This window comes from Ornithodoros turicata, chromosome 1 (genome assembly GCF_037126465.1).
Source record: "Ornithodoros turicata isolate Travis chromosome 1, ASM3712646v1, whole genome shotgun sequence".
NCBI lineage: Eukaryota > Metazoa > Arthropoda > Arachnida > Ixodida > Argasidae > Ornithodoros > Ornithodoros turicata.
The window spans coordinates 149,985,122-150,011,654 of NC_088201.1; the positions used below are offsets into that span (position 1 = coordinate 149,985,122).

Sequence of the window (26,533 nt, forward strand, 5' to 3'; positions counted from 1 at the left end):
CCGACTCAACGCGGCCATTGATTGAATTGTCGGAACCTTCTCCCTGCCATCGGGTGAACAGGGCGAAGCTCAAGACAGGGTATGGATACTGTTACTTTTGTGAGCAACTTATTGTGCGTACGCCGTTTTGAACGACGTTTGAACCATTCACATACGATCCACAAAATGCTGAATACGCTACTCCGATTCAAAACTCCAAGAAATGCTTTCCTTGCTTTGAAAGGCTTCGACAACACGTTATAAAACTCTTGCCGAACACACAGTAGACACATTCTACGCACCTCTTAGAAACCTATTTTTTCGATGCCTACGAGCTTCCTACGAGTTATGAGCTTTATTTATGCTGTTGGTATTGAGTTCAAAATTTACGAGGCGTTTCAAAAAGGTCTTCATTGTACGACGGTGTGCTCTCCTTCTGCATGGAAGCGCATGAAAAGAACAATGGAAATAACATACTTTCGAATACATCGCCCCTAGCAACCACAAATAAGACATTCTTCGTGTTCTAGTCCACTTCACTGGAATAAGAAGAGCGATATTCAGAGAAATAGATTGGAAAAAAGGTTTCACATGCGATATCATGAGTTTGACGCGTCAAGAAATGTTGGTGCTTCTACTAACGTTCACACTAGCAGTTAATGGCATTTTCGCCTCTGGGGATTCTGAACGGGAATTCATCCTGCTTGATCCGAACGGTGAAGAAGCGAAGGATGCCGCCCAGTTTGCAGTGGAAGCCCAGGGGGTTACCCTTGTACAGGTCAACAGAGCGGAGATGGTAAGCGAGAGCTATTAATGCTGTGGAGTGGAATATTTTTGCGCTGCGTTGATTAGGCAGACTACCAATAGATTCTTTAACAGCACACGGCAACTGCATGTACTAAACCGAAACAGCAAGCGGATGAGAATCGCACGACGGAACCTGAACTGGGACATTGTTTGCGCTACATTTGGAATGCATGCCAAATCGAATGCACATTTGTAATGCAATGCCATGCACGATGAATGAAATAATAGGTAATATTTGTAACATTATAGGGTGGCATTCATAAAATATTTAGTGAGCCGTGTGATGTACAGAATTCCTGATGGTAGAGGCAGTGTGTGGAGTACGCATAACGACCACATTAATTGTAGAACAGCGCTGTTATATACCATCTTAACTGGCAATGTTTCTAGAGTATGTGAAATAACGCTAAAATGTGGCTGAGTTGTCTCGCGACGTAAACCCCCAATTATTATTATTATAAAATGTGGGTTGGCTGGTTTGGTATCGTTAATAAAAATCCGTTAAACCCTAGCATCGCGAATTTTGACCACTTTCCAAGGAAGCCACGCATACGTCAAATACTTTTATGATTGTGCTGTCCGTCCTAACTGCTGAAAATAAGCAGTCTTTGATACTAGAACTATGCCATGTCGATTGACACCAGTTTAACGAGTACTGTAATTCCACGCGTATAATCCACACCGCTGATAATCCCCAGGACCCCTTTTTAGGAACATTTTGAAAGATGCGGATAAGCCGCGGGCGATGCGATGGCAGATTGGTGCGGTAAACCAGGGATGCAGATACAAAATCAATAGTGGCTTTAATGCAGTGAAAACGGCTATCAATTATTTGATACAAAGGAGGCTAACATCAGGGATACTAGAGATAGGATCACTAAGGCATTTTCTGAAAGCTGTGTCAGTAGCTTCCGTCGAGATGCCGTGCCGATGCAGATGGCCACGACTGCTGCCTTCTCGTCAAATATTGACTGGCACTTAGCTTACCTCGTTTCATCCCGGTGTCAGGTGTAATGAACACTTCCTAGGGGCCTTCCGACAAAGGAGACTATAGAGAAGGCCATAAGCCCTGTGGTACATACTGCGAGGTCGGCATGGTGCACAACAAAGGAAGTCAGTTCTAGTGTTCTAGATCTAGATCTAGATCGGGGAAGGTACCAGGAAGGTCAGTGTCGAATGATGAGCCCCTGATACGCCTTGTTCGTACAGTAGCAGGGTGGCTTTGTTCCGGAAAACACGAGACACTGTCCCGAGCGATGCGCAGCCACCCAGAGCTGACGAGCCGCAAACACGGCGAAACACGTGTCCTCTGGTGCTGTCGCATCGTTCCATGAGTATCTGTTTCTCTGCGTGCAGCCATAGAAGTCATCTTAATGTGTAATTTTGAATTTCAAACACGTCTAGTGTCATTTACTTGTTTCTTGAATGGCTTTTTTTTTCCTTCATTATATATATACTATATATATATATATATCTTGAAAAGTTGGAGTTAGATCGGACGGCTACGTAATTATAGTTGAAATAAATGGGAGACAGAAGACGAAAGTAGGGGAAGTAACAAAAAAAGAGGTTTATTAAAACTTAAAAATCATAAAAGTTAGGGAGGATGTCTACGTTACGGCGGAAGCTCCGCCTTCTTCTGGACAAAAGAGCTAAATGTGGCCACGAGGCTCTTCACTCGAGGCCACGTCATTCTCAAGCCCCTTATCAGCCTCGTGGCCACATTTAGCTCTTTTGTCCCGAAGAAGGCGGAGCTTCCGCCGTAACGTAGACATCCTCCCTAACTTTTATGATTTTTAAGTTTTAATAAACCTCTTTTTTTGTTACTTCCCCTACTTGCGTCTTCTGTCTCCCATTTATTTCAACTATATATATATATATATATATAAGCGTCCTCATCAAAAGAAAAACGAGACTTGGGCGGAATATTAGAGTAAATTAACACAACAATTAAAACAATTAAATTAAAACATCAGAAATTTATTACAATTTTAAGGGGGAATTAATTAAAGAACTCTATGGTCAACGATTCGGCGGAGCCTCACCTGAAACGTTGACCATAGAGTTGTTTAATTCACTCGCTCAGTCGCTTTAATTCAGTCGCTTCCAGGTCAACGTTCCGTTGCGTCTCCCGACTCCTCTAACGCCGTCAAGCTCCCTTTTTACCTGCTTCCTGTCCCTCTCCCCCGGGCTCCTCTTCGCCACTCCCCGGCGGCGGCGCCCTGTCATAACAGCAATATCGTGGTGGCCAACAGGTGGCGCCGCCACAGGTTTCCACATGCAAAATCTTTTTTTTTATATTAAGCTGCTTTCACAATTCACTTAATTCAGTAAATTTCTCCATGTTACTGTCAACAAGCAAAACTAATTATTGCTTCTCTTACGCAGATGTTTGAGAACTTGCAGTACCGAATCTTCCTTGATGTTAACGTTTGCGACGAAGCTGGGTCTTGCGTACGTATAGCATTATATCGTCACGTTTTCTGTTTCAAATCTGGCCGCACGGAGTAACTCTAGGGGGGTGAATAGGCAGACTAGGCCAGAGTATGCCGAACCATGAATACGGCACCTGCAACTTTCAATCAGGATTGAGTGCTGCGCAGCACTTAGCAAACAATCGACGAAAAACAAAAGGAAAGATAACACCTAGGTGGGCTAATGGGACCCCGATTTCACCCCGGCTTTTCGAGGCTTGGAAGATTCAGATAATTCTGCTTTGAGGTGTGCGGCCTATCTGCTCCTGCCACAGGAGATGCCGGACGGATGAAGAACCTAACGGGCAACAGCAACAGACGTCGTTATCCCCAACTTCCCCTTGCTCCGCGACTCAATCCGTCTTCAGAGTCATCAACACACCCAGACGCTCTTGTACAGATGCCTCCGCGTCCAAGCAGGGGAGCATCTGTGGCGGCTTATCCTCTCCTGCCACAGATGACGACAACTACGAAGACGTGCCTCGGCTGCCGCCCGCCATTGAACCTGCTCGCCGGTTCTACCGGCACCGTCCTAGCGTGAGGCCACGAACTTCTGCTCGCTCAGATATTACAACACCGCCTGTCAGGACTCATATAGGGGAATACCATCTCCTCTCTATATACACATTCTTTCCGGCGTGCTATTGTACAAACAGAAGCTCTGTCCGCGCGGCACTTAGTAAATGCGGAGTTAAGTGCGCTCGGGTCCTGGTGCGACATTCTCGACGTAGCAAGTTCCCCCAACATCTTTCGGTTTCGCCGAATTTGCGAGTGGGAGGTCGCGTATTCGGGTATTCCATACGTACATATGTCGCGGCGACGAAATTGTTGCTAGCACTGACGGTCAAAGTACCTGAAAGCTGTAGCGATAGTATAATACGAAGTACCTGGCGTCATTACTACTTCGAGTAGTGTACAAAGCACGCAGTTCGAAATGCAGTTAAAGTAAAGTAGAAAGTACTAGGCATAGTACTTCAAGCACTCTTCAAGTACAGTGCGATTTTAATTTATATCACTTTGCATTTCATTCAAGTCTATCGTCAATCAGTTTTAACTTCATTCATTCATATAATAAATTCAACGAGTAATATGCGACTGAAGGAACCAGAGGGAAAGTCCCGGTTAAAGTTTCCCTCCTGAAAAGTATCATACGCTCTTTTATAGCCACGTCTTGCCTTTTAGCAAAACTTCAGCTAGCATTCTTGGCAAATTCGATGAAGCCACCAATTCCTACTGCTTGAGTGCTAATCCGTTAATCTAACCCTTATGCGATGGTATAATTAGCAGTTACATGTCCAGCGGCAGCCAGTCAACTGTGGTGGGATTATGCAAAATATATACCCTAGCTGATCCAAGAACACCTCCCGCCTACTATCGTGCTCCCGTACTAATTTTCGATTATCACGGGCTAGAAATTTGAGGGGGACAGAAGCACAAGCCAACAGGGATTACACATTTCTGCGCATTCCTTGCTGCTTTCTGAAACAGAACACATTTAAGAAAGTATTACGAAGAAAATAAAATATATAAGCCTTCATTTTTATACTACTGTGATGTTCAGCTATTTCATTGATGTGACACATTAAAAATTATAATGTAAAAAATAGGAGCATGTGGTTTTCGGGCTGATGCATTACTTCACCATGTAATCCCGTGACACATTGTGATATGGAATAGTTATTAACAGCCAACGAAGGAAGCAATGCAAATGCGTTAGCATTAAAACTTAAAAGCCGTTTGAGAACGAAGGACCTCGATATTCCCAGACGGGAAATCCCCGATCTCACAATCCATGTTATCGAAACAACTGAAAATCAAGGAGAATCTCGACTGCTTCGTATGGCGATACGCCGTGTTTAAGAGTATAGCGTCACTGTTTACCCACTCAAATTCACGGGGTTTTAGATGTCTGTCGGATGTCTACCTATAAGATTCGAAGTTGTATAAGCTAACGAAAGCCACATTCTAGCAGCCGTTAGGCTTAGCAGGGCGGAGACGACGGAGCGCACGCTATTGGTTAGTTTATTATTAGGTACAGGTACCCCAAACTCACCTCGGAAAAGCGTGCAACGAAGAAGGCCTCCACTAGATACCCCACTGTTGCCGTTCCGGATCACTTCAGCACGCTAAGTTTAGCGGGAAAATGTTTTTGTTGTTTCTGCGAATGAATCTAGTCTTTATATGTCCAAATAAAACGCGTGTAACAACTTTCTCTGTCGTGTTTCACTTTTTGGTCCGTTTTTAAACGTGTTGAGCGATCGGAAGGATCTAGTGCACGGCTGCGTGCATCACATAGCGTACTGTCGTACCAGGCGCTGCAGTCGTCCATTTCTCCTTCGGTGACTTGGCCTGGCTTGGATTGTGCTTCAACTGGATCTTTAGCGCGCTACAATCCACGCAAGCCAACGTCTGGTAACAATGGTATGTAAGGGCGGCCTCCGGCATTGCACGCATCGGGATAGGAACAAATACATGGAAAAATGTCGACCCTGGGGGACCTGATTAGGTTACCCCATGTTCGGTGTTTGCATTTTCATGTACACGTTAGTTCTTGTTCGCCGTTGGCAGCTTCCCGCATGCGACTCTGCATTTTATAGTCACCTAACATTTATTTACAGTAGTTTATTTTGAAACGGTATTTTCTATAACTTTATTTCGGGGTGCACACCTGCCCTACACAACGCTAACGCAAAAAAGCATTCGCATTCAAACGCGCCTTCCGGGCTTACTCCGATTCAGCTTGGCGGTGCCGTCTCATCCGGTCACCGGACACGTCTCAACCTGTCGACCACCACACTTGCACTGCCGCAAGGTATACACAAACAGGTAGCGAAACTGCCATAGGGCCATGCGTCTTCAGATGGCGCCATGATAGAGACTGTCAGCGCCATCCATCCGTTGCGCGGACTACTACTTTTGTAAATAAATGGCGTCACATATGACGTCACTAGCATAAATAATAAGTAGTGCATAATTAGCCATGGCATGTTTGCATTCGCATACTTCGTTTGCGTTGTATACCCTTCCCCTTTTCTTTACCGAACCATACTAGTCACCAAAGACAGCAATACCAGACGAGAACAGAGAAGAATAAATCACATCACGTTTAATGACACATATCAGTCCGAAATACATAGAGTTATCACAGGTTTTGACTAAGGGTACGTGATAACCAGAAATAAACAGGAAGTTTCACTTAATGTGCATACCTAACCTAGACATTCACGTACACGTAGTGATTAGCTGTTGGTATTTCTCCAGAGAGTGGTCATAATGGGTCCGTTGCAAAAAACATGGCATCGTTGGTGCCCAGGTGATTCGTTAACACTCACGCTATCATGGCAGGTCTTGCCATGACGAAACCTTTTTTTTCTTTCTCGGGGCCAGCAACACGGGATGCTTAGCACACATCTGTTCACACGTGTTAATCTCGGCCTACAGCTTCGAAATGTGAACGCCGCTTCCTGTTTAACCCAAAAAGGTGTACAAACTCCGCATTACAATGCACGGGTACACGGCACGGATAAAAGAATGCACGGACAAACGAGCGTACTGCTACACATGCGCAGTGGTGCAGGATACGGAAACGTACTCAGGTGGTAGATGATTTCGTATATGTGTACTAGTGCTGCAACAGATGGCTTTTCCTATATTTCAATTATGAATAAACTATTAGTTTATAGAAGACCTATGCGCGCATCGTAAATATTTTTGATTACGACCGTACCTGTGCTACCAACACCCAGGATCGCTCGAGTCACGGTGATGACAGTGTTGCCGGGTCAGATTTTTTTTTCTCGCCTTCGCTACCTGGGTAAATTTACCTTGCTGCCGTGCCGAGTGCCGCGCTTGTCGCATTCTCCACGCACTCTCACCTACCCTCTCCATTCACCGTGCACGCACGCCGCGCCGTGGCTACAGACAGAGCACGCCGCGATTCTTGCTTAGCGAGGAGTATAATGCTAACGCATTAAAAAGGCACGAGAACCACGCACTGGGAGAACTGAAATGACAATTGATCAAGTCATGGTGTTGCCGGTTACGGCCTCACATTATGCGTGTCTTTGCATTTCATTCGTTTAATATAATTATGGAAGCATTGGCAGTTTTTGAACATTCAAGTGTCTCATCAATGGATTTTCCTGAACAAGTTACGCTCATGCTCCTTAAACAAAAAGAAAATCGTTTTTGGTAAAATGTCAGACTGAAACTGGTGCTGCATACCACTAAAGGCGCTCAAATGATGACAAGAGGACGAAGTCGCACAGGTAGATCTGTCCGTTCTCGTTTTGTTGTAGTAGTTATGGCACTTTTAGTAGGGTACATAGTGTACTTACATTAGGGTACTTACAGTACAAGTACTCAATAATGTAGTTAGGGTAATTTGTGTACCTGGTACTTCCTGGTGGTTCCTCACGAGCTCGCTGGATATGCGATCTTTCAAATTCGATTTTAAAAAAGTGCGGAGATTGAAAGCGAGTTTTATTCGTTATTTTTTGCGGATTTCAACATTACAAGTTACAAGCATACCGATGAACATAAAGTTTCGGGTTGATATTCACTCACTCCCTTTGGCGGTTTTAAGTACAACCGTAAAAAAAAAGATGACACACATAGTTCCCGTCCGAACGAGATTGTGTTGCTAAAGTGTTACAGAAAGGAGCTTACAAGGAGGTGCCCGATGACCGTACAAAGTGTACCTAATGCTTCTTATTAGTGATCCTCTGGGCACACTGCGAAGTACGAGGCGTACTGTTCCTTGTTAGCGGGTCCACTGGAAGCGGTGAAATCAGAATAAGAATTTTACTTATATCATAAAATATAAATATCATCGGCAACAATAATTTACTTTGATATTCAACGATGAGCGAAATTTGTTCCTGAGACCCATTTAAATGATCTGTGAACTTCAGCAAATCCACTACTGTGTGACGAAATAGTAAAATAGCGAGGAGGTAACTGCCGAAAAGTTTATTGGATTTCTTTCCCTTTCGCCCTCAGGTCTTGCGCGACTGTTTCGCACATGTCATTCAGCCCACGCAGTATCCAGAACGGTTCCTCAAAGATTTTTTATGCATAAGGTATGAAACGAATTTTGTCTGTGCATTCACGTTGTCTGTGCCCTTATCATACACTCCGTGATTGACTTTTGGTTTTCTTCACTGCGGCTGTCTGTTTTACGCAATGTGCTCTGTACTCTTTAACACAATGTCTTTAATATCCATTGGTGCACAAACTCAAGGCTACGAAGGTGTCCTCCTGGGATTGTGACACCAAGCTTAAATGACGCCTTATAAATGAGAGAGACGAGTATGGGTGTGAACCTGCATTACAAAATTTACAAAAAAACGGGTAATAGGCGCCCTGCAAATCGGCACCGCGAATGTCGGAAGTCATCCGACAGCGGCATCTGCGGCAGCGGGTAGTAATATTCATATGTCGTGTTATATTACAACTACATTGTATGTTCTAGAAAGCAGAATAATAATGCTAATAGGTAACACGTTCATTCTAAAGTATTATATTACGTATTGCAAATATTTCTGTGAGTTACGAGGGTATTACATTGGTAAATAAGCGCGGGCTATCAAGAACGAAAAGGCTGAACATGGAATAGAGAGAATATAAATAGAATATGGATAATTCCATTTTATATCAACCAACGAGTGGAATCGACATTTTTTTCAGGGGAATGAAAAAAAATGTTGGATGGTGTTTGAAACGCACGAGAAAGACACATGTCCGATCCCCGCGCAATGGGCTGTTTGCGACTGGGAGAGGGGAAATATGCAATGTCATTTCTCGCGCTGAAAGTTCTACCCAGTTTGACGGCGTCGAAATGCCCGTTGCTTCTCCCTGCGATACTTGACGGGAGCACACAAATGGTACACCTGTTGGAGTGTATATAGCAGTATAGTGTCGTTACCGCTGCACCGACGAAACGCTGAAGCAAAAAATGCCAAAGCTGCCACTTCGAGTCGAGTAATATATTGATCTTTATTGTATCCCACGCGGTAGTGAGCTAAGACGTCAACAAAAATGCGTGACGAGACTAGGTCGTGTTTGACGCCCTGTATTTCAATGGTTGTTATAATAATGGAGTTCAGTTTTAGGCGGAGGCTAGCTCGATACCATATATACAAGCTCATAGTAACACATGTTGCTCCATTTTCCTGGGAAGCGTAAAACTATCTTTGTAGCAGTTCATGTTGCGCCCATGCAGCAGTGGCCTTCAGGCAACCGCGCTCCGGTTTCTTCTACGTCGTGCGCAGCTTTTTCGTCGTTTCGTCTATACACATGGATGGGTATACAAGCCAGTTTACTTTCTCACGACCACGAATGCTATTGCGAAATAGGTTGCCCTGAATCGCAATCTGTTTACCTCAGTAGCTGTTTGGTCCCGCAGCAATATCCTTCACATTTGTTCATAATCTCGAAAAGCACTTCTATGTGGTATTCTGGAAGCCCTTGGTCACAAACGTAAAGCCCACACAGTCAGTCCGGTTGTTCAATTGTCTGAAGCGAGCGAGCTGTTTCTTAAGATAAGTGGAATATCTTTGTTCTCTGCACGCTCGCAATAAAGCAAGGTTTACATGTTATGAGTGCGGTCAAAACTTTTGGATCAAGGCGACGTTTGTACAGTGGAAGCTCTTACACCTTCAACTGTTATTCCTGTACTTGGCAGTCGTGAGTATTGTTCTAGGACATATATTTGACATCTACGTGTACCTGCATGGACGATGATGAATTCAGTTCATTAGAATCCTGTTTTAATGAGAATCATGCCGGTGGCACCGAGAATAGTGCATGCAGACTACCGCATGGCGCACAAGAAGAACAAGAACCTTCGTTTGGTGCGTGACCTTGGGATATATATTGTAAAGCGAGCGTTCGCCGACGGTGAAGGAGCTGTAAATGTACTGCCTACGGACTATCGTTGTAGCAACGTATGCCTCTTTGCGGACCTTTGCGTTTGCATTAATTATGTGCGTTGGTGCAACGTGTCTCAAGACTGGAATAGGTCAGCAGGAAAATATCTCTTGCCTTCGGATCATCCTGTTGCACAGGCGCAACCTGGGCTGTCACACACAAACACACAAAAAATGCGATTGTGCGATTCCTAGATTTATAGTGCAACATGTTCTAACATGTGCTTGTATATGTCATATCGACCAAGTATCGGCACGAAAATGAATCTGATAAGTATACAGTGGCTGAGATACAGGACCTCAAACAACACATTTCTTCCGGGACTTTCCCTCCTGGCACATCACGGCACTGCCCTATGCGACAGTGACCAACACAAGTGACCAATACATCAGTCGATAGAGCTCGCTTAGATAATCGTATGACATCACTTTCCTATCGCTTCGTTAGAGGTGAGAAAACGCATATTCTGAAGTTGGAGTGCTATTCGTAATTGATGTATTCGAATTGAAACACCGTATACGAAATCAACGCGTAGTTGCATGCCGTCAAATTGGGTAGAAATTTCAGTACGAGTAATGGCATAGAAGATTTCCCCCTCCCCTACTCGCGACAGGCTCATCCCTCGGGGTTTGGACATGAATATTTCTCGTTCATCTGAAACACGGTTCAAGATTTGTTTTTTCAGTCGCATAAAAAAATATGCATTTCCCACCTTGGCCGCTTTAAAATAGAATTACCCAAGCAGAATACATATCTGTAAAAAAGGAAAACATTGGCGGATCCTTTGAAAATGCGTTAGCATAAGCCGTTGGTTCGTTCTTTTACTTACCCCTTTCCATTTTCCTTGTTTCCTTTATTTGCTTGTTTAGCTTCCTCCTTTCTCTTTTGAGTGTTTTTGTTTTTTGTTTCGTCCTTTTCTGTTTTCTGCTTATTTTTCTTTGGTTCGTTATTTTGCTTCCTCTTTCCTCTTGTTTTTGATGCATCTTTCCTTTCCTCTTTTTGCGTTTCAGGGTTCGTGTTACCCTTGACATCAAAGAGTTACCGTAAGGTGTTATGCTGACGTATTTCCAAAGGATCCACGAAGAGCCCTTCCTGAAGTTTTTGGAAGGCTTCTTCCACCCTTAGTAACGACCCAGAGCCGTCGTTTGGTATACGTGGTCCATGCATGTTCCTTGGTCAGTGAAGATGGTGCGTTTTAGGACAGCAGAACGGTCAGAGCACAGAGAACGCATATCTAAGGTGAACTGAAAGCCTTTCACATCGTCTTGGTTGAAGCCTCTTACCAGGACGACCCACCCCTGTGTAACCATAACGCAGTCCATCATTTGGTTTACAGCGGTTGCTGCTTGTCTGTGTGTGCAGTCCCTAGCAGGAAGTACACGGTAACCACGTTGAGATCTGTGGGTAGGGGTACGGCACAGGACTCACCGTATTCGTGAACGTTGCTTCGAATCATTCGATGTGTAACTCTGATGCCGTCCTTGGCGTAGATGGCAGCCCCGGCCTTTTGGTTTTCAGGACGTTTGGCTCCAGTGATGTAGGAAAAGCCCTTGATTTGGATGGGCACATCAGGATCCATCGCAGTGTTTGAGAGTCTAAAAAGGCAGTCACAGTCTGAGTCTAAAGACAGCATGACTCGCGTGTCGTTTCCCGCTGTCTTCGTTCGTTTCGTTTCGTTTTCCAGACACATTTTACGTCGACGTTATTCACGTATTCCAAACAAATTACTTGTTATTGCAGGTAGTAACATGCACAGCTTGATCTTGAAGACCTCGTAGCAGACAAGGATTAACATTACACATCCATCAGAAGATTGTTGTACAACTGATTTAATAAAGAGCTTATGTGTACACAATAGCCTTCCTGACTACAACATAAGGACAAAGCGAATCAGTCAGTTCGGCACCTGAGTGGGTCGAACACTCCTGTTCAGCAGAGAGCTCTTTAGCCACCATTTCTTCTTTCTTTCAGAACGCATGAAACATTTAACAACATAATTTATAGCGCCACTGCACGCAGCTCAGCTCAGCGGGTTCTGCGACGACATACGTGCTCTTGCATGTGCGCTCCTAAAGATTATGGGTGGTTCAGTCAATTAATTCAAACAACTCGGGAAAAGCTAGCATGCCTCGTAAAAATGTAGCCACTTTTAAAAATGTAGCATGCTTCGGTTTAATGCCGTTGTTTACGTTGTGTCCAGTCATGTTCCAGGGAGATGTGGTATATTGAAGTTTACCCCAAGTGTGCACCATTCCAGTATTCTCCAGTGATCCTCATATCCGACATTCCTGATCACACTTGGTAGAGTCCATCCAAGTTTTGTTTGAAAGCGACTCCACCCTGTCTTGAGGTCAGTCTTGTAGCCTGCATAATCTGTGTGCGCTCTCAGTATAGCATGCAATCAGAAAACTGTCAGTTCAGAAGTGACACGGAAGACGAAATCAAATGTGATGTTGAAAAGCCAAGGAACCCTATGAGGGCGTGGACAAGAGAGTCCTAACAATCCTTACTATAGAATAAACACACGAATGATGGCACAGTTAGGCGCCAGGGGGAGTGAGACCCTCGATCTTCTGTTTACCGAAAAAACGCTTTAACTACCTAAGCCACGACGCCATGTAAGAGAGAATGCGATGTGATGTTGGAGAGCTAATGCGCATTAGAAGGACGTGGACAAACGAGTCTTTCCACCCATAGCGTAAACACGCGAATGATGGGACAGTTCGGAACCGGAGTGAGTCGAACGCTTGATCTCATCTCTTGGTTACTAAAAAGGCGCTTCAACCGCTTGAGCCACGGCGCCATGAAAGGCGAAACGTAATGCAACGTTGAGGGGTTGCAGAGCTAGCGCACTCCAGCAGAGCGTTGAGGAAATAGTCGTCCTAACTCTAGCATAAACACACGAATGATGGCACAATTCAGAACCAAGGTGAGCCAAATCCTCGATCTCCTGGTTACTGAAAAGGCGCTTCTACCACATAAGCCTCGGCCTCTTGAAAGGCAAATGTAATGCAATGTTACAGAACTAATGCACTCTAGCAGGGCGTGGACGAGAGCCTTACTAACTGTAGTATAATTATATGAATCATGGGATAGCTAGGCACCAGGGGGACTTGAACGCTCCATCTCCTGTTTACTAGACAGGCGCTTTAGCTAGCAAAGTTACGGCGCCTTGGAGGGAAAAAAGCAATACGACGCTGCACGACATAAGCACCGTAGCAGGGCGTGGACGAGACAGTCTTCTTAAAGGGGCCGTAAACAGACCACCAAACATTTCTGAAATAATGATACCCCATGAAAGAACGCAGATAATAATACCCAAATATACATTTCGTTTCGCTCGTGCCAGCTCATTGACCCATATAACTGCTTTCAAAGATGAGTAACCAGCGAGCATCTCTCCACCACGCATAGGTCACATGGCTACACTCTTAAAAATGAACTTCACCGCATAGCACGCTCCTAGCCAACCATCATCTCAAATGATATCGTTATCTGCTCTGATTTGATGGAAACGGGAGGCGTACGCCTTTTTTGTGACACTTATGCTGTTCATAATTGTCACAGAAAAGGCGTACGCCTCCCGTTTTCAACAAATCAGGGCAGATAACGATATCATTTGAGATGATGGTTGGCTCGGAGCGTGCTATGCGGTGAAGTTCATTTTTAAGAGTGTACGTAGCGTTTTGCAGTCGAATCGGGGCGCCGAGCTGCGCACATGACGTTTCAAATTACCAGCCAATAAACATACTTCGTTATCAGCTGTGAGTCGGAGTGCTCAGTTTGTTTGTGTGAAACGACGTTTTGCGCTCCGTGGTTCCGAAATTCAACGTCATGACATCTTCAACATCTCCGGCTGGCGGAAACGCCAACAGTTGGGCGGCTATCGCATGACGCGATTCGAACCCGGGTACTTCCCAGTCACGACGTGACATGGCCAGCACGCTATCCACTGTACCACGCGAGCTGGTGACGCCATGCCACGTGGCTCAAACCAAAGCACGGCAGCCCAGTTGTCGGAACCATTCGACGATGACGAAGATGTTCCATCGCGCACGTACCTAAGATTCCGGAACTATAGTCCCGGATATTCATTCGCGCTCGTGGTGTACTGCGTGGTACTGCCCAGAAAACGTAGTGCGCGTATGATACCTAAATTTAACGCATTTCTTTTTCAGTTTGAGGCTGTAACTGTTTAGATTTTGAATAGAAGAGGATTCACGTTCATCTAGTCCAATTCCGCATTTGACATAAAATCATACGTGGAACACTCGATCGTAATTGGTGAGGAAAGCGCTACGTCAAAATGACGTAAAGTCAGACCGCGGGGCGGAGCAAAAATGCGAAAGAATGCAGTGAATATTCCGTCCGTATGCAAACGCCTTTTGTTTTTGAGCGTTAGTAATTGCAAGGAGTTTTCACTGCATAAGTTTCAATAATATAACACAAAGAAATGTGCATCTTTTGTACCTGTTTACGGCCCTTTAACTCTAGCATAAATATACGAATCATGGGAAAGCTAGGCACCGCTCGATCTCTTGTTTACTTGAGAGGCGCTTCAAATACCTAAGCCACGGCGCCATGGACGGCAAAATGCAATACGACGTTGCAGAACTAATGCAGCCTAGCAGGGCTGCGACGAGTGAGACTTCCTGATTATAGCGCAAACACAAGAATGATGAGACAGTCAGGAACTGGAGTGAGGCGAACCCTCGATCTCGTGTATACTAAAATGGCGCTTCAACGACGTAAGCCACGGCGCCATGAATGGCAAAATCAAAGGCAACATCGAAGTTCTAACGAACCCTGGATGTGGACATGATAGTCTTCCTAATTATAACAAACACATGAATGATGGGGCAGATATAGCGAATCCAAGTGTTCATTCCGTGGAAGCACGGCCTCGGCAATTGCTAGGTCGGCGCCGATCCGAGCGGATGAAGGATGATGGATAAAATGAACATTGCCACCCGAACGTGAGTGCCAGGAATGTAGCTGTTTTAATCGCTTGTATCACGTTAGGTTCATTGCGGTCACTCGCCTACGGTTTCTGTAGGCTGCAAACCCACGTGAACTTTGACGTGCGGGGCAATGAAGGCCCTCACTACCCTCGCGATGCAGATATGATGGCACTGGATATAGTTGGGCAATTACTTGCCCGGTCGGCCCTTGGGCCGGGCGGAAATAAATGCTAGGTGGCAAATTCCTGACGCTCGTAAAATAGCACGCGAACAGGCGAAGTCTGTCAAAACCGGCGAGAACAGGCGGCATCAGCCAAACAGTTGCAACGAAATGAACACCCGAATTCGCTATAAGGCATCGGAGTGAGTCGAGCCCTCGTTCCGCTGTCCTCTAGAGATGCGCCTTAACCATCTAAGCGTAGGAGTACTTTTTCTTCCATTTTCTTTCCTTTTATTGATTCAAATTGATCTGCAAAAAGTGGTGGTCAGAGTAAATTATCAAATTACTGCCCAATATCAGTCCTCCCAGTGTTTTCTAAAGGCCTGGAAAATATAATATATGTTCGCTTGACTAAATCTCTAGACAGACATAATGTAACAGTTGATCAGCAATATGGCTTCCGCAAAAATAAATTAAACAGAAATAGCTTTGCTAAAACTAAAAGAGGTAATCGTTAGAAAGTTTGAGACAAAGAGCCTCGATGTGTCTTTGTTGATTTCGGAAAGGCATTCGACTGCATGAATCATAATGCATTGGCCAATAAACTAGAATGGTCCGTCATTCGTAGTATTGCACTAAATCCGGCGTAACGATACACGGTGTCGAAGAGAACGCACAGGCCGACAGCGCCGCAGAATCAGCTCTCCCATCTCGGAGACGGACGCGTATTACGCTGCTGAGAGGAGATGATCGTTCCATACTTCGACGCTTGGTGGCCGCACTGGCTTGCTGCCAATGGACCGCAGACGTTCTCCCCCCAGCTACGCTGAGCAGAGTTAATCCAGCGCTCTCTTTTCGCATGCCTCGACATACCTCTCCTCAAGATGCAGCGTCAGTTCATCGAATGCGCCACGATGTGGCTTTTGTGGCGCAGTGGCTCTACCGCTTGAGACAACTTGACCCTCCCCAATGCTGTCACCGCGGTGCTGTAAAAGATGTAGAGCACATTCTTCTCTATTGCCCACACTACCAACGTTCCCGGACCGCACGCTCCGGATCCCTTACCGACCTGGACTCTCGCCCCCTTTCTCACTCACAAAACTGCTTGGTCCCTGGCCACATCCAGCCCTCCAACGGTGTGCCCTGAACGCTCTCTTCACTTTTCTGGATACCATAGGACTTGGATCCTTATTGTGAAGGAGCTCATTATTTAATTATCCGTATCACCACCTGCAATGGGGAAGAGTATCGCACCGGACGATGAAACTCCCCATTCATAATCTCACATTAAAGTTGTTGTTGTTCCACTATATCTAATAGAATCCTACTTAAGCTTGCGTGAGTAGGCAGTTGCAATAAACAGCATCACGTCTAATTTCACGTGTCAAATCAGGGGTTCTACAAGGCAGCATATTATGCCCTTTACTTTTAATATTAGTCAACATTCTACCAATAATCAATGGCGCTTCCAGCTTGCATATAATTATATACGCGAACGATACAATATTACTTTTTCCTGTGCAGTCAATAATTGAAGCTTTAGCAAATAATGCGTTGCAGAAGAAACGTGGTCGTATTGTAATGCATTACGTATCAATACAACTAAAACCAAAAGAATGCTTTTCCGCTCTAAACATAGGCCTTAATGAAAATGTTACTCTCTAGTATTGTTATAACAAGCGCGAAACAGTAACTTCCTTTAAAATTTTAGGGGTGATATTTTTAGACAATTTAACTTGGAACATGTACGTAAAGTACACTGCAAAGAAACTAGCTGGCGTAAAAGAAACAGTGAGCAGATATCGTTATTTGTTACCAGAAAACGTAAAATTCCAGATATATAATTCTTTTTTTTTTTTAGATACAACTATTGCTTCTTCGTGGGAGGCACTTCGAATGCGATCCTGCTGGGATCGCAAGTCACTGCGATCGGAGGAAGCGGGAATCGGTTCTTTACGTAATGCAGATTTGTTCAAATAGTACAGTGTCATTCCTATATCCAACTTTTGTAAGTACAGATTAACAGTGATGCATTCAAGGCTCATTCGTAGTAATAACGTAAGCTTCTTATATTTATGTAATTTAAATAAACGCCTGTCTACGTGCTCTTGCACACATGAAACTGCTTGAGTGTAACCCTCGAGGGCTCAGGAAGGACTTCTTATTTGTGACCAAAATACTACAGCTGAACGAATATTTAAATTTATACCTTGCTCACAATACAAAACATGTGCTGCTCTGCATGTGATATTGCTTAAATGTACACTCTGAAAACACTAAAGTACACAGGCAACGCATCGTGCGCTAGTATACGTCTAAAAGACGTCTAAATGTAGACTTTGGGAATGTCCATTAGACGTTTAACAAAGTAGCTCTATTGCTCCATATCCGTCCCCTAGCCCGGCTAATGGTACGCGAAAATACAGCTACTAGCCGGATAATTGTAGAAGCGATTTAGACTTTTTTAGACCAAACGTCTAAAATGAGACAGTATTTATCTGTGCACGGGAGCCGACATATAGACATGTATTAGCCATGTTGTCTAAAATTATACATAATTTATACCTAAATTTTGGCACTAGTGGCCCGTGTATTTGTTCGTCCAGGTATATGTCCCTCACATGCACATGCAGGTATGTGTAGTTCATGCACAGGATACAAAGGCACTATGAATATTGGCACAAGATTTATTTCTATTAACATACTGTCTAAACCTTGACTTTAAAAAATGTGGACAAATTACCGGACATCGTGAGCACTTCGCATATTTGCACAATGACATACCAACAAATTTAGGTACTCTTCCAAAGTAGATTGCAATATACATGCACACAAATCGCAGTACTTGTATCACTGGTAGTTGCAAGCAATGCCTCGGTCTTCGGATTGATGCTCGCATCCTGATTGCTCCAAAAGCAACCCGTCCTTTACACATGTGTCGGGTGGTACACGGCTGTGGGTAGCAGGAAGGAACGTTTCCGAGATACACTGAAAATAGAAAAGACAATTTGTGGTGTCACCATCAGTACTCAGGCACTATGCAATTGTGAAGAATATCGCTCTCCATACATATCGGACCCTATTTTGCTTGTGCAGAACCCGTTTGACTCTCGACTGACAATTCGAAGACGAAACCTTTTTCAATACAATTCAATACTCAATACTTTTCTATACAATTCAATAGTTTTTCTATATAATGGCATAGCACCATGGCAAAATTAGACAATGGGTCAGCGTTCAGCTGTGATCAGCGTTCCCTGCTCGCAGTTCACGCGGCGTTGGTCAGGGCGACTCTGCTTTACAGCCTTCCTATTCTGCACAGGATATCAACAACATCATTAAGTACCCTTCGGTCCCTGTTTGCTCGAAGCCATCGTCGCTGCCTCGGAGTTCCTCGGAGAGATTTTGACACAGCATGAATCATGGAATGAAAGACCAGAAACTTAAAGGGACTATCGCATCCGTCCCGATCGATTCCGAAACTGTAGTGTTTTTTTATTTCGCGTTCATCACTGATAATAAAGCCGAAAACTCGACGCGAATTGGCAGCGTCGTTCCTGTGTAGTTTGCTATAAAACTTGGCAAGAGCAGACGACGCATTCCTGGATTCCCTCTCTGGAAACGTCACGCGGACGAGGCCAATCACTGCGCGCCCTTTCGCATGGAGAATACCACGGCCGGAGGGACCTTGGTAGCCTTGGCAACCGACCGACAGGCGGGCGGGCGAGGCGGAATTCTAGGGGACGGCGTCTTCTCTGTTACCGGCTCGCGGAATGTTGTTTCTGGTTAACGTTGAACGTGTTCGTACAGTCAGGAGCGTAACGCCGTGTTTCACGTAACATGGTTACGTCTGCACTCACACTGGTAAGCGAAAGTCAGCGTATTTCACTTAGTATAGTGCGATGCGAACGCCAAGCAGACGATCTCGAAGACAATCGCCAGCGCTGCGCTCCCATTCGTACGCCTGGCTTACGTCATCATGCTGTTGGCTGCAGATGGAATGCGGACCTTTAAAGCTCGTTTACTTAATATGTAAGCTGTTTTCGGAAGAGAAATTTGGCAAAGTTGACTCTGAAGCGGTGAGGAACATTACCCTACCGGTATCATACATACGTTCCCGGATGCGATAGTCCCTTTAAGTAGTTTGCAAGCTGTGCTATGCATTCTGGGATTTCTGAAGTCGAAGTTACTAAACAGACAGGGACGTGACACATCCTACTCTGTAAATCAAAATGTGCACATGCCAAAAAAGAAATTGTGTGACGGAATCTGAAAAATAATCATTATGACATCTTGCACTTGCATGGCATCAATGATATAAATCTGATGCAGGTCCGACACTCCAACTGTAACTGAAGTTCTTTGGACACAAAGTATTTACAAACGGCTCACACTAGCGTCAGATTATCGAGCACATAGACACCAAGCGACATTGAACAACAGCACAGTCAGATTTGAAACGGTTTTCGTTTACCTGAAATGTGATTGTAGCTGCACCTTAGCTGAAGTGCCAATAAATGACTCACAGGACAGGCGTTTTATTGGTCACCTCCTATACATGAGCATGCAAGCACCTATAAAAATAATAAAGACATGAAACCAAGAGGTACACGCGCCAACATAGTGTGTGCGGTATTACGCAGCCTGATATCAAATGAAAGTACTCCTCAACGTGCGCACTGCTTTAAAAACAAATGCAACAATCTTAACTATGTTCCCTCTGGTAAAATATTCACTGAACCCAAATTTACTTGAACACAGACAGCACAGATTAGTGAGAGCAGACAGCGTCGGATTAGCGGGCACATAGAAAACAAGGAGTATTTAACAGCACTGTCAGATCTGAAAAGGTAACGATTTTTGTTTACCTAAAATGAGGCCGTAGGTCTAGCTGAGCTGAAGCGCCAACAAATAGCTCACAGGACAGGCCTTGTATTTGTCACCTTCATTCCATGACTGTGCAAGGAACTATAAAAGTAATCAAGACAAGAAGCCAAGAGGTAGTCATACAACAACGTATCCAAACGATTGAATCTTGACGCACACATAGGTCCAGTCCCACATTTCCATATTGTTCGTCGCAACCACATTAAACAGACAGCATGGAATATTGACACATATTTAGGTGAGTCCCGCATCTCCACTGTGTTCGTCACTCATACGGAACCACATTCTGTAGAGAAAGAAAACGCCATTCAGCTGCTGTGCTCCACAGCTCTACCGCACGCGATTGTCAACACAAGCAGGCACAAATCTGAAAGCGAAGGACAAGAAAGAAAGAAAACTCACCCCTGATACCTCAAGTCCAGAGAACAAAGGGACGCTACAACAGCGCTCGTTGTTACGCTTAATGCCATCGTTCATTGCATTGGACAGGATACCGGAACTACCTCGTTGACCTAAAGATTGCAAGAGAAAATACGTGCGACGCTCGGCAAGAAATAAACTTACTAAACTGCGAAACACTTTTGTAGCGAGCATGAGCTGCCAACAACAGACCAAACGCGGGCGAACAAGTTTGAAGGCTCACCGTTGTGAGGTAGTATGAGCGTGTAGTATATTTCAATTGTCGGGGAAAAACCCACGTGACCTCTAGCGTTGGGCCAATCATTGGATGCAGTTGAGTAGACTTCTGCTTTGTCTTTTGTTTTTTTGTCTTCCTGGGTGACCTGTGACGTGCGATACTTTCCCTTTCTCAGCTGTTCTCTCCCTGTCCCTCGCTTTGGCGGTTCTGGGTGTTTGTGGATTTTCGTTCGCGTCGAGCGAAATAAATAACAAAATGCGGAAGCGTTGGCTGTTTCTGTTACACAAAGTGCTTTATTTTTCGGGATTGGTATTTCCAGATCAGAAATATGCAGTCTGCTGTAGCAGCGCCAAACACAAACATGACATACACATTATTTCTGAAGTTCGGGTGATATACCGAAGCAACTTTGCATTCACTGATAGCTGATGTCTCACGTGGAAGATTTCACAGTAGAACAACTGTATATTGGCTGCGCAGGCACACACATTCAAAGATCCAGCATGACAGAGAACATGTCCACATCCCTTTTCCTGCTTGTGTAGGCGGCTGGTTCAGCCGTCACAAAGGAACTTGTGCAGCTGCTATGCCAAAAGATGCTGCTGCAACCACTTAGAGTGGCTTATCCATTCTAATGTATCCATGTAGATGCCTTTCTCAAGGAGGTATGAGTTGAGTGCTTATACCTCAGCAAGAAACGTGAAAACCAAAAAAAATCTACCGGCCGTAATGCTGCGCATATACCACAGGTGCGGTGCTATACTATGCTAAGCGGCAGAATGGAATATGAACTGACTTACCTGTCATCGATTGGGTAGCGGAAAAACGCAGTATTGGTCCCTCTTGAATCGTTGTCGCACGAAGCAAGCGAGGCAGGCCTGCCTTCCACTTATGTATCACTGAATTGACTTGCATTGACGGGCTGCATTAATCCACCGAATGCGCCTCGTGTGGCTTTTACAGCTCAGTGGCGTTACCGCTTGAGACAAGTTGAATCTCCCACCTGCTGCCACTGTGGTGCTCTTGAGGATCTGGAGCATATTCTTCTTCAATGCCCCCACTACCAACCTTCCCGAACCGCACTCACCGAGTCTCTTCGACAGCTGGACTCTCGCCCCTTCTCCCTATCGAAACTGCTTGGTTCCTGGCCCAATCCAGCCCAGCAACGCTCTGCACTCAAAGCTCTTGTGACATTTCTGGACACCATCGGACTTCGATCTTTATTGTGAAGGGGCTCGTTATTTTATTCCCCACATCCCCACCAGCAATTGGATACAGTATCGCCTCTGGCGATGAACTTCCCCACTTCCCAAAGTCAAAATAAAGTTGTTGTTGTTGTTGACTTATAGAAGTATCCAAGAGGTTTCAAGTTTTTCAGACTCGGTATCGACAACATGTTAAGGGAAGGACACTAAAAATCATCAAAGCCGTACCGGCATAGATGCTTTGCTTGCGTCCCTGCTGCACCCACCATATTTCGATTCGAAACTTTACGGCGAGTCGCTCCGGGTCCGGCGCCGCCGAGACGGCGTCACCGGTTAGCGCGTCCACTGAAAATGCATAATTTCAAACTGACTAATGAGCGCTTGCATACCGGGGAAGCGGCCACAGGAGCCAATGGGCTGGTGAGAGTTGAAAGCTCGCGCTTCGACGTAAAAATCTTGATGTTTCATGACATTTCATGATGCGAAAAGCTCGTAGCGCCTCACTTTCGTCCGCAAAGAAACTTGTAGGTTTCATCCCCTTGGTTGCTCTGCGCCACTGCCGGCGCTCTCTGCCGGCGCCTTTTCCAAAGTGGCGCGCCGAGGGCTACATCGCATTTATATTTTCGTCTCATTGCAGCACTCATGCGTGGTTGTATTTACTTTTGCCTGCTTCTCACGATCTTTAACTTTATTAGGTTGTTCATGGGGTCAGTGCAAATAAAAATACAGTTTAATCGCGTTGAACCTCACGGTTGCAATACACACGGTGTGTAGTCGCTCAGTCATGACAGGAGCAAAAACAAACTACTCCGATAATTTTTCGCAGTGCACAGAGGCAACGCTGTGGCTCCTGTAAAAATGGTTGCATACATTTGTGATGCAAGTCTAAATGTGACCAAAATGTGACCTGCTTTTAGGCGTCTAACGGGACACTCTCAGAAACGAAACGGATAAAGTTACGCTTACATCCAATTTTACACTTACTAAGCGTAAATTTCGACAAAACGGCTGACGCTGCATCGGTCCAGCTGCCTCCATGCCGTTTTCCTGTACGATCATCAAAATATCTTCAAACCCCTGCTGCGCTTCTGCGACAAGTTCTCGTTGAACGGAACAATAATCTCAACTCAAGCAGCAGCTACACGAAAAGATCAGAAGCTGTCAGTTTCGTTAAACGGCAACAAGAACAACAAAAAGTAAGTAATGATGTAGGTAAAGGGTAAAGGGCAGTTTATGATAAACTATATCAAAATACGTGCAAACATAGTCGTATTTATCAAAACGAACACAACTATCTTTTTTATCAATCTTCTATCTATCTTCAAATTAAATTTTGTCCTGCATTTCCAAGCACAGAACGTCGCCGCCAATATTCCGCCAACGGAATCCGATATATATCGATATATCATTCTCTAATTCATCCCCATCTATGCTAAATGGAAACAGTCAGAGTTGTACGTAACTCGTTACCCAGTAGCCAGTTACTTTTTTGGTAACGAAGTAATGACGTAGTTACTTTTCTAAAAATTGTAACAGTAACAGTTGTAATTTTTGTAACTGAATACGTATTCATTACGTATTCATACGTATTGATTACGTATTCATTACGTATTCAGTTACAAAAATTAGTAACTCGTTACTCCCGTTACCCGTTCCTTTGCTTCCTTTACGCCCGGCTTCAACATGGACGACATGGTCAATTACTACACTCTAAATCGTGTGACGGACATGTGCCGACTCAAAAAGTCATCTCAGAACGTACAGCTGGTACACAGGCGTAACCGTCTGGAACCAGCCGTCACAGTTTTCAAATAGCAGGCACGAGGCCCTCCACATCGCCATGTAACGGCTTTGTGCCTCTTGAATAATTTGTGTGCCTGCTGAATAACCAGTGTGCCTCATGAGCTGTGTGCCCGTTGAATATGCGTGCCTCATGAGACGTGAAGTGTGCTTGTTGTATAAGTCGCAAAACTTTGCGACAATGCAACTCAAACCCTGCGTAAATGCATCTAGAAAGTTCTGGTTTCGCTTTCACCGTGTGTCGCTTGTGCTTCTGCGCCATACGTTACGTAACCGGCTGCAACCGGCGTCTGCCCGCGTTTTCTGCTCGACTCTCGACTGGCCGGGTCCCCTAAACTCACCTCGGAAAAGCGTGCAACGAAGAAGGCGGCCACTAGATACCCCACTGTTGCCGTTCCGGATCACTTCAGCGCGCTAAGTTTAGCGGCAAAATGTTTTTGTTGTTTTTGCGAATGAATCTAGTCTTTATATGTCCAAATAAAACGCGTATGACAACTTTCTGTGTCGTGTTTCACTTTTTGGTCCCGTTTTTAAACGTGTTGAGCGATCGGAAGGATCTAGTGCACGGCTGCGTGCATCACATGGCGTTCCTGTCGTACCATGCGCCGCAGGCGCAGCCGTCCATTTCTCCTTCGGTGACTTGGCCTGGCTTGGATTGTGCTTCAACTGGATCTTTAGCGCGCTACAATCAAACGCAAGCCAACGTCTGGTAACAGTGGGGTATCTAAGGGCGGCCTCCGGTATTGCACGCATCGGGATAGGAACAAATACATGGGAAAATGCGGACCTTGGGGGACCTGGCTCTGGCTCTGTTATGACATAGTTCGCGCTTGGATGCTGTACTGTCAACTGTTCTCCCGCAAGCTTACACAGCTCAGTCCTCCAATGCGATCATGGATCCGGGGAACAGACAAGCACAAAGAGGTAAGTAAGGCGTTTAGCTCCTCGGATTTTCATTATTCCACGTCGAAGCGTAGTTTCAATTCGCAAAGGTAGCTTTCGTGTCTGCCTCCCTTCCTTAGTTAAGAGCAGTACAACGTGAAGTCGTGCAGTGTTAGATGTCCATCCCCTGCGTCTTAAGAAGTGTAGGGAGAAACTTTTACATACATATATGTCGTTTCAAGGTATACGAACATGGACATGCGCGGCACTGTCAGGACTGCGGCAGCGTGTGCGAATGCGAAGAATTCACCGTCATGGTGCCGATCTGGAGACAAGGCCCGTTTCCGCCGGGCTGGTGTGAATTCTGTGGCCACAGTCCTATTTGTCATCCTCCAATTTTCCATACTCCCATGCACTTGTTAGTATACCAATAATACAGCGCACTGTGTTTCACGTGGAGTCGGTCGTTACACATTAACACATACTCTTTGAGCAGCGTGCTGTTATTCAGGTGATCATCCTCCACGCGGTTTTTCTCAAGGTGTGTTGTGTGCGGACACATCTGCAAGCAAAACATGTCACCCATCTTCTGCAGAAGGTGAGGTGTACCTTGTTAGATAAGATATCGTCAGTGTGGTTAAAGCTGTTAGCAACTGCAATTTGCTTTAGGTGCTGAATGTGACGCGCGACGTGCCTTGCCCGTGATCTTGGAGCCTGCTACCCATTGTGCGACACCCATATCAAGTTTGTATTCATGCACGGTGGTCACGTCTGGCTGTAACAATAAGTACTTAGAGGTTCATGATCCATGTCGTGTAATTCCAGATCAGGAATGTATTCTTAGTGACTGTCCTCTACCTCAGCAGGCTCTGCCACTGGCCCCTATGGAGAATGTGCAACAGACTCAGCAAACCCCACCAGCACAATCTTCAGTGAAAAAGGTACCAAATGTTTGTGGTATATGTTGATTCCAGAGCCCAAACTACCAGCGCTTCAGGCTGCATTCTAAGACATACACATATTCCGGGATGAGCTTGTTTGTTTGTCCATATTGCCAAACTTGCATAAGGTACGCTAAGCGTTACAAACACCATGTGGCCACTTGCGTTTCGAGACTGTCTGTGTCGTACCCTCCTGTTGTGCCGCTGATTCACAGGACACAGAATACGTGGATGAAGGAGACGCTGATAATTCAGATGCTTGCCACGATGATTTGTCTAACAACACTGTAGCTCCTGTTTCCGACTTGTGTCGAACCCTAGAAGGGAGGCATTGGTCTACAAAAAAAAAAAGGAATAGATACAGTTGTTGACTATGTTAGTAGTGTGCTGAGAATTAATGGTATTGCCTGTGAGCTCTCTGGGTTATCATCTGACAAGTCACGAAAAGCATTTTACAAAAAAAAAAAAAATGTGGAGCCTATGTTCCACGAAAGGAAGTAGTCCTGTCAGGTGGAGTGAAAGCCTATTACGTCCCCATGAAGGAGTGCCTCACGAACCTGTTGAAGCACCCAGATATTCACAAAAGGTTGTCTGGAGAGAGTGAGAGTTTGTCCCCAGCTGGTATTCTTAAAGGAACTGTAAAGTGAAATTTGACCCCGCTCTTTCTGTGTGTGACCTGCTAGTGTTTGCCTGTGTGATGCCTCACATAGAGCCTAAGCACTCAAAGCGGGTTAATTATTACACAACATAAATCAGAAAAATTAAATCGGACGGTAGGTTGCACCCCGTAACAGCAAAAAGAAATCACGATGGAAGTACTGCTGTCACGTGATACCTAAGTAATACACAATGAACTTATGACCGGCTGCT

At 45.0% G+C, this 26,533-nt stretch overlaps 1 protein-coding gene across 2 annotated transcripts; it reads left to right on the forward strand.

Annotated features, from left to right (window-relative positions):
- Positions 1-504: 504 nt before the first annotated feature.
- On the forward strand, positions 505-12,041 carry LOC135370995 (uncharacterized). 2 transcript variants are annotated; one of them, XM_064604963.1, is made up of 4 exons: positions 505-775; positions 3,175-3,240; positions 8,262-8,341; positions 11,931-12,041. In XM_064604963.1, the coding sequence occupies exons 1-4, from the start codon at positions 581-583 to the stop codon at positions 11,932-11,934; spliced, it is 345 nt and encodes a 114-aa protein (XP_064461033.1). In that variant the 5' UTR covers positions 505-580; the 3' UTR covers positions 11,935-12,041. The 2 variants fall into 2 exon arrangements, with proteins under 2 accessions (XP_064461033.1, XP_064461041.1); XM_064604971.1 differs by lacking the exon at positions 3,175-3,240.
- The last annotated feature ends 14,492 nt before the right edge of the window (positions 12,042-26,533 follow it).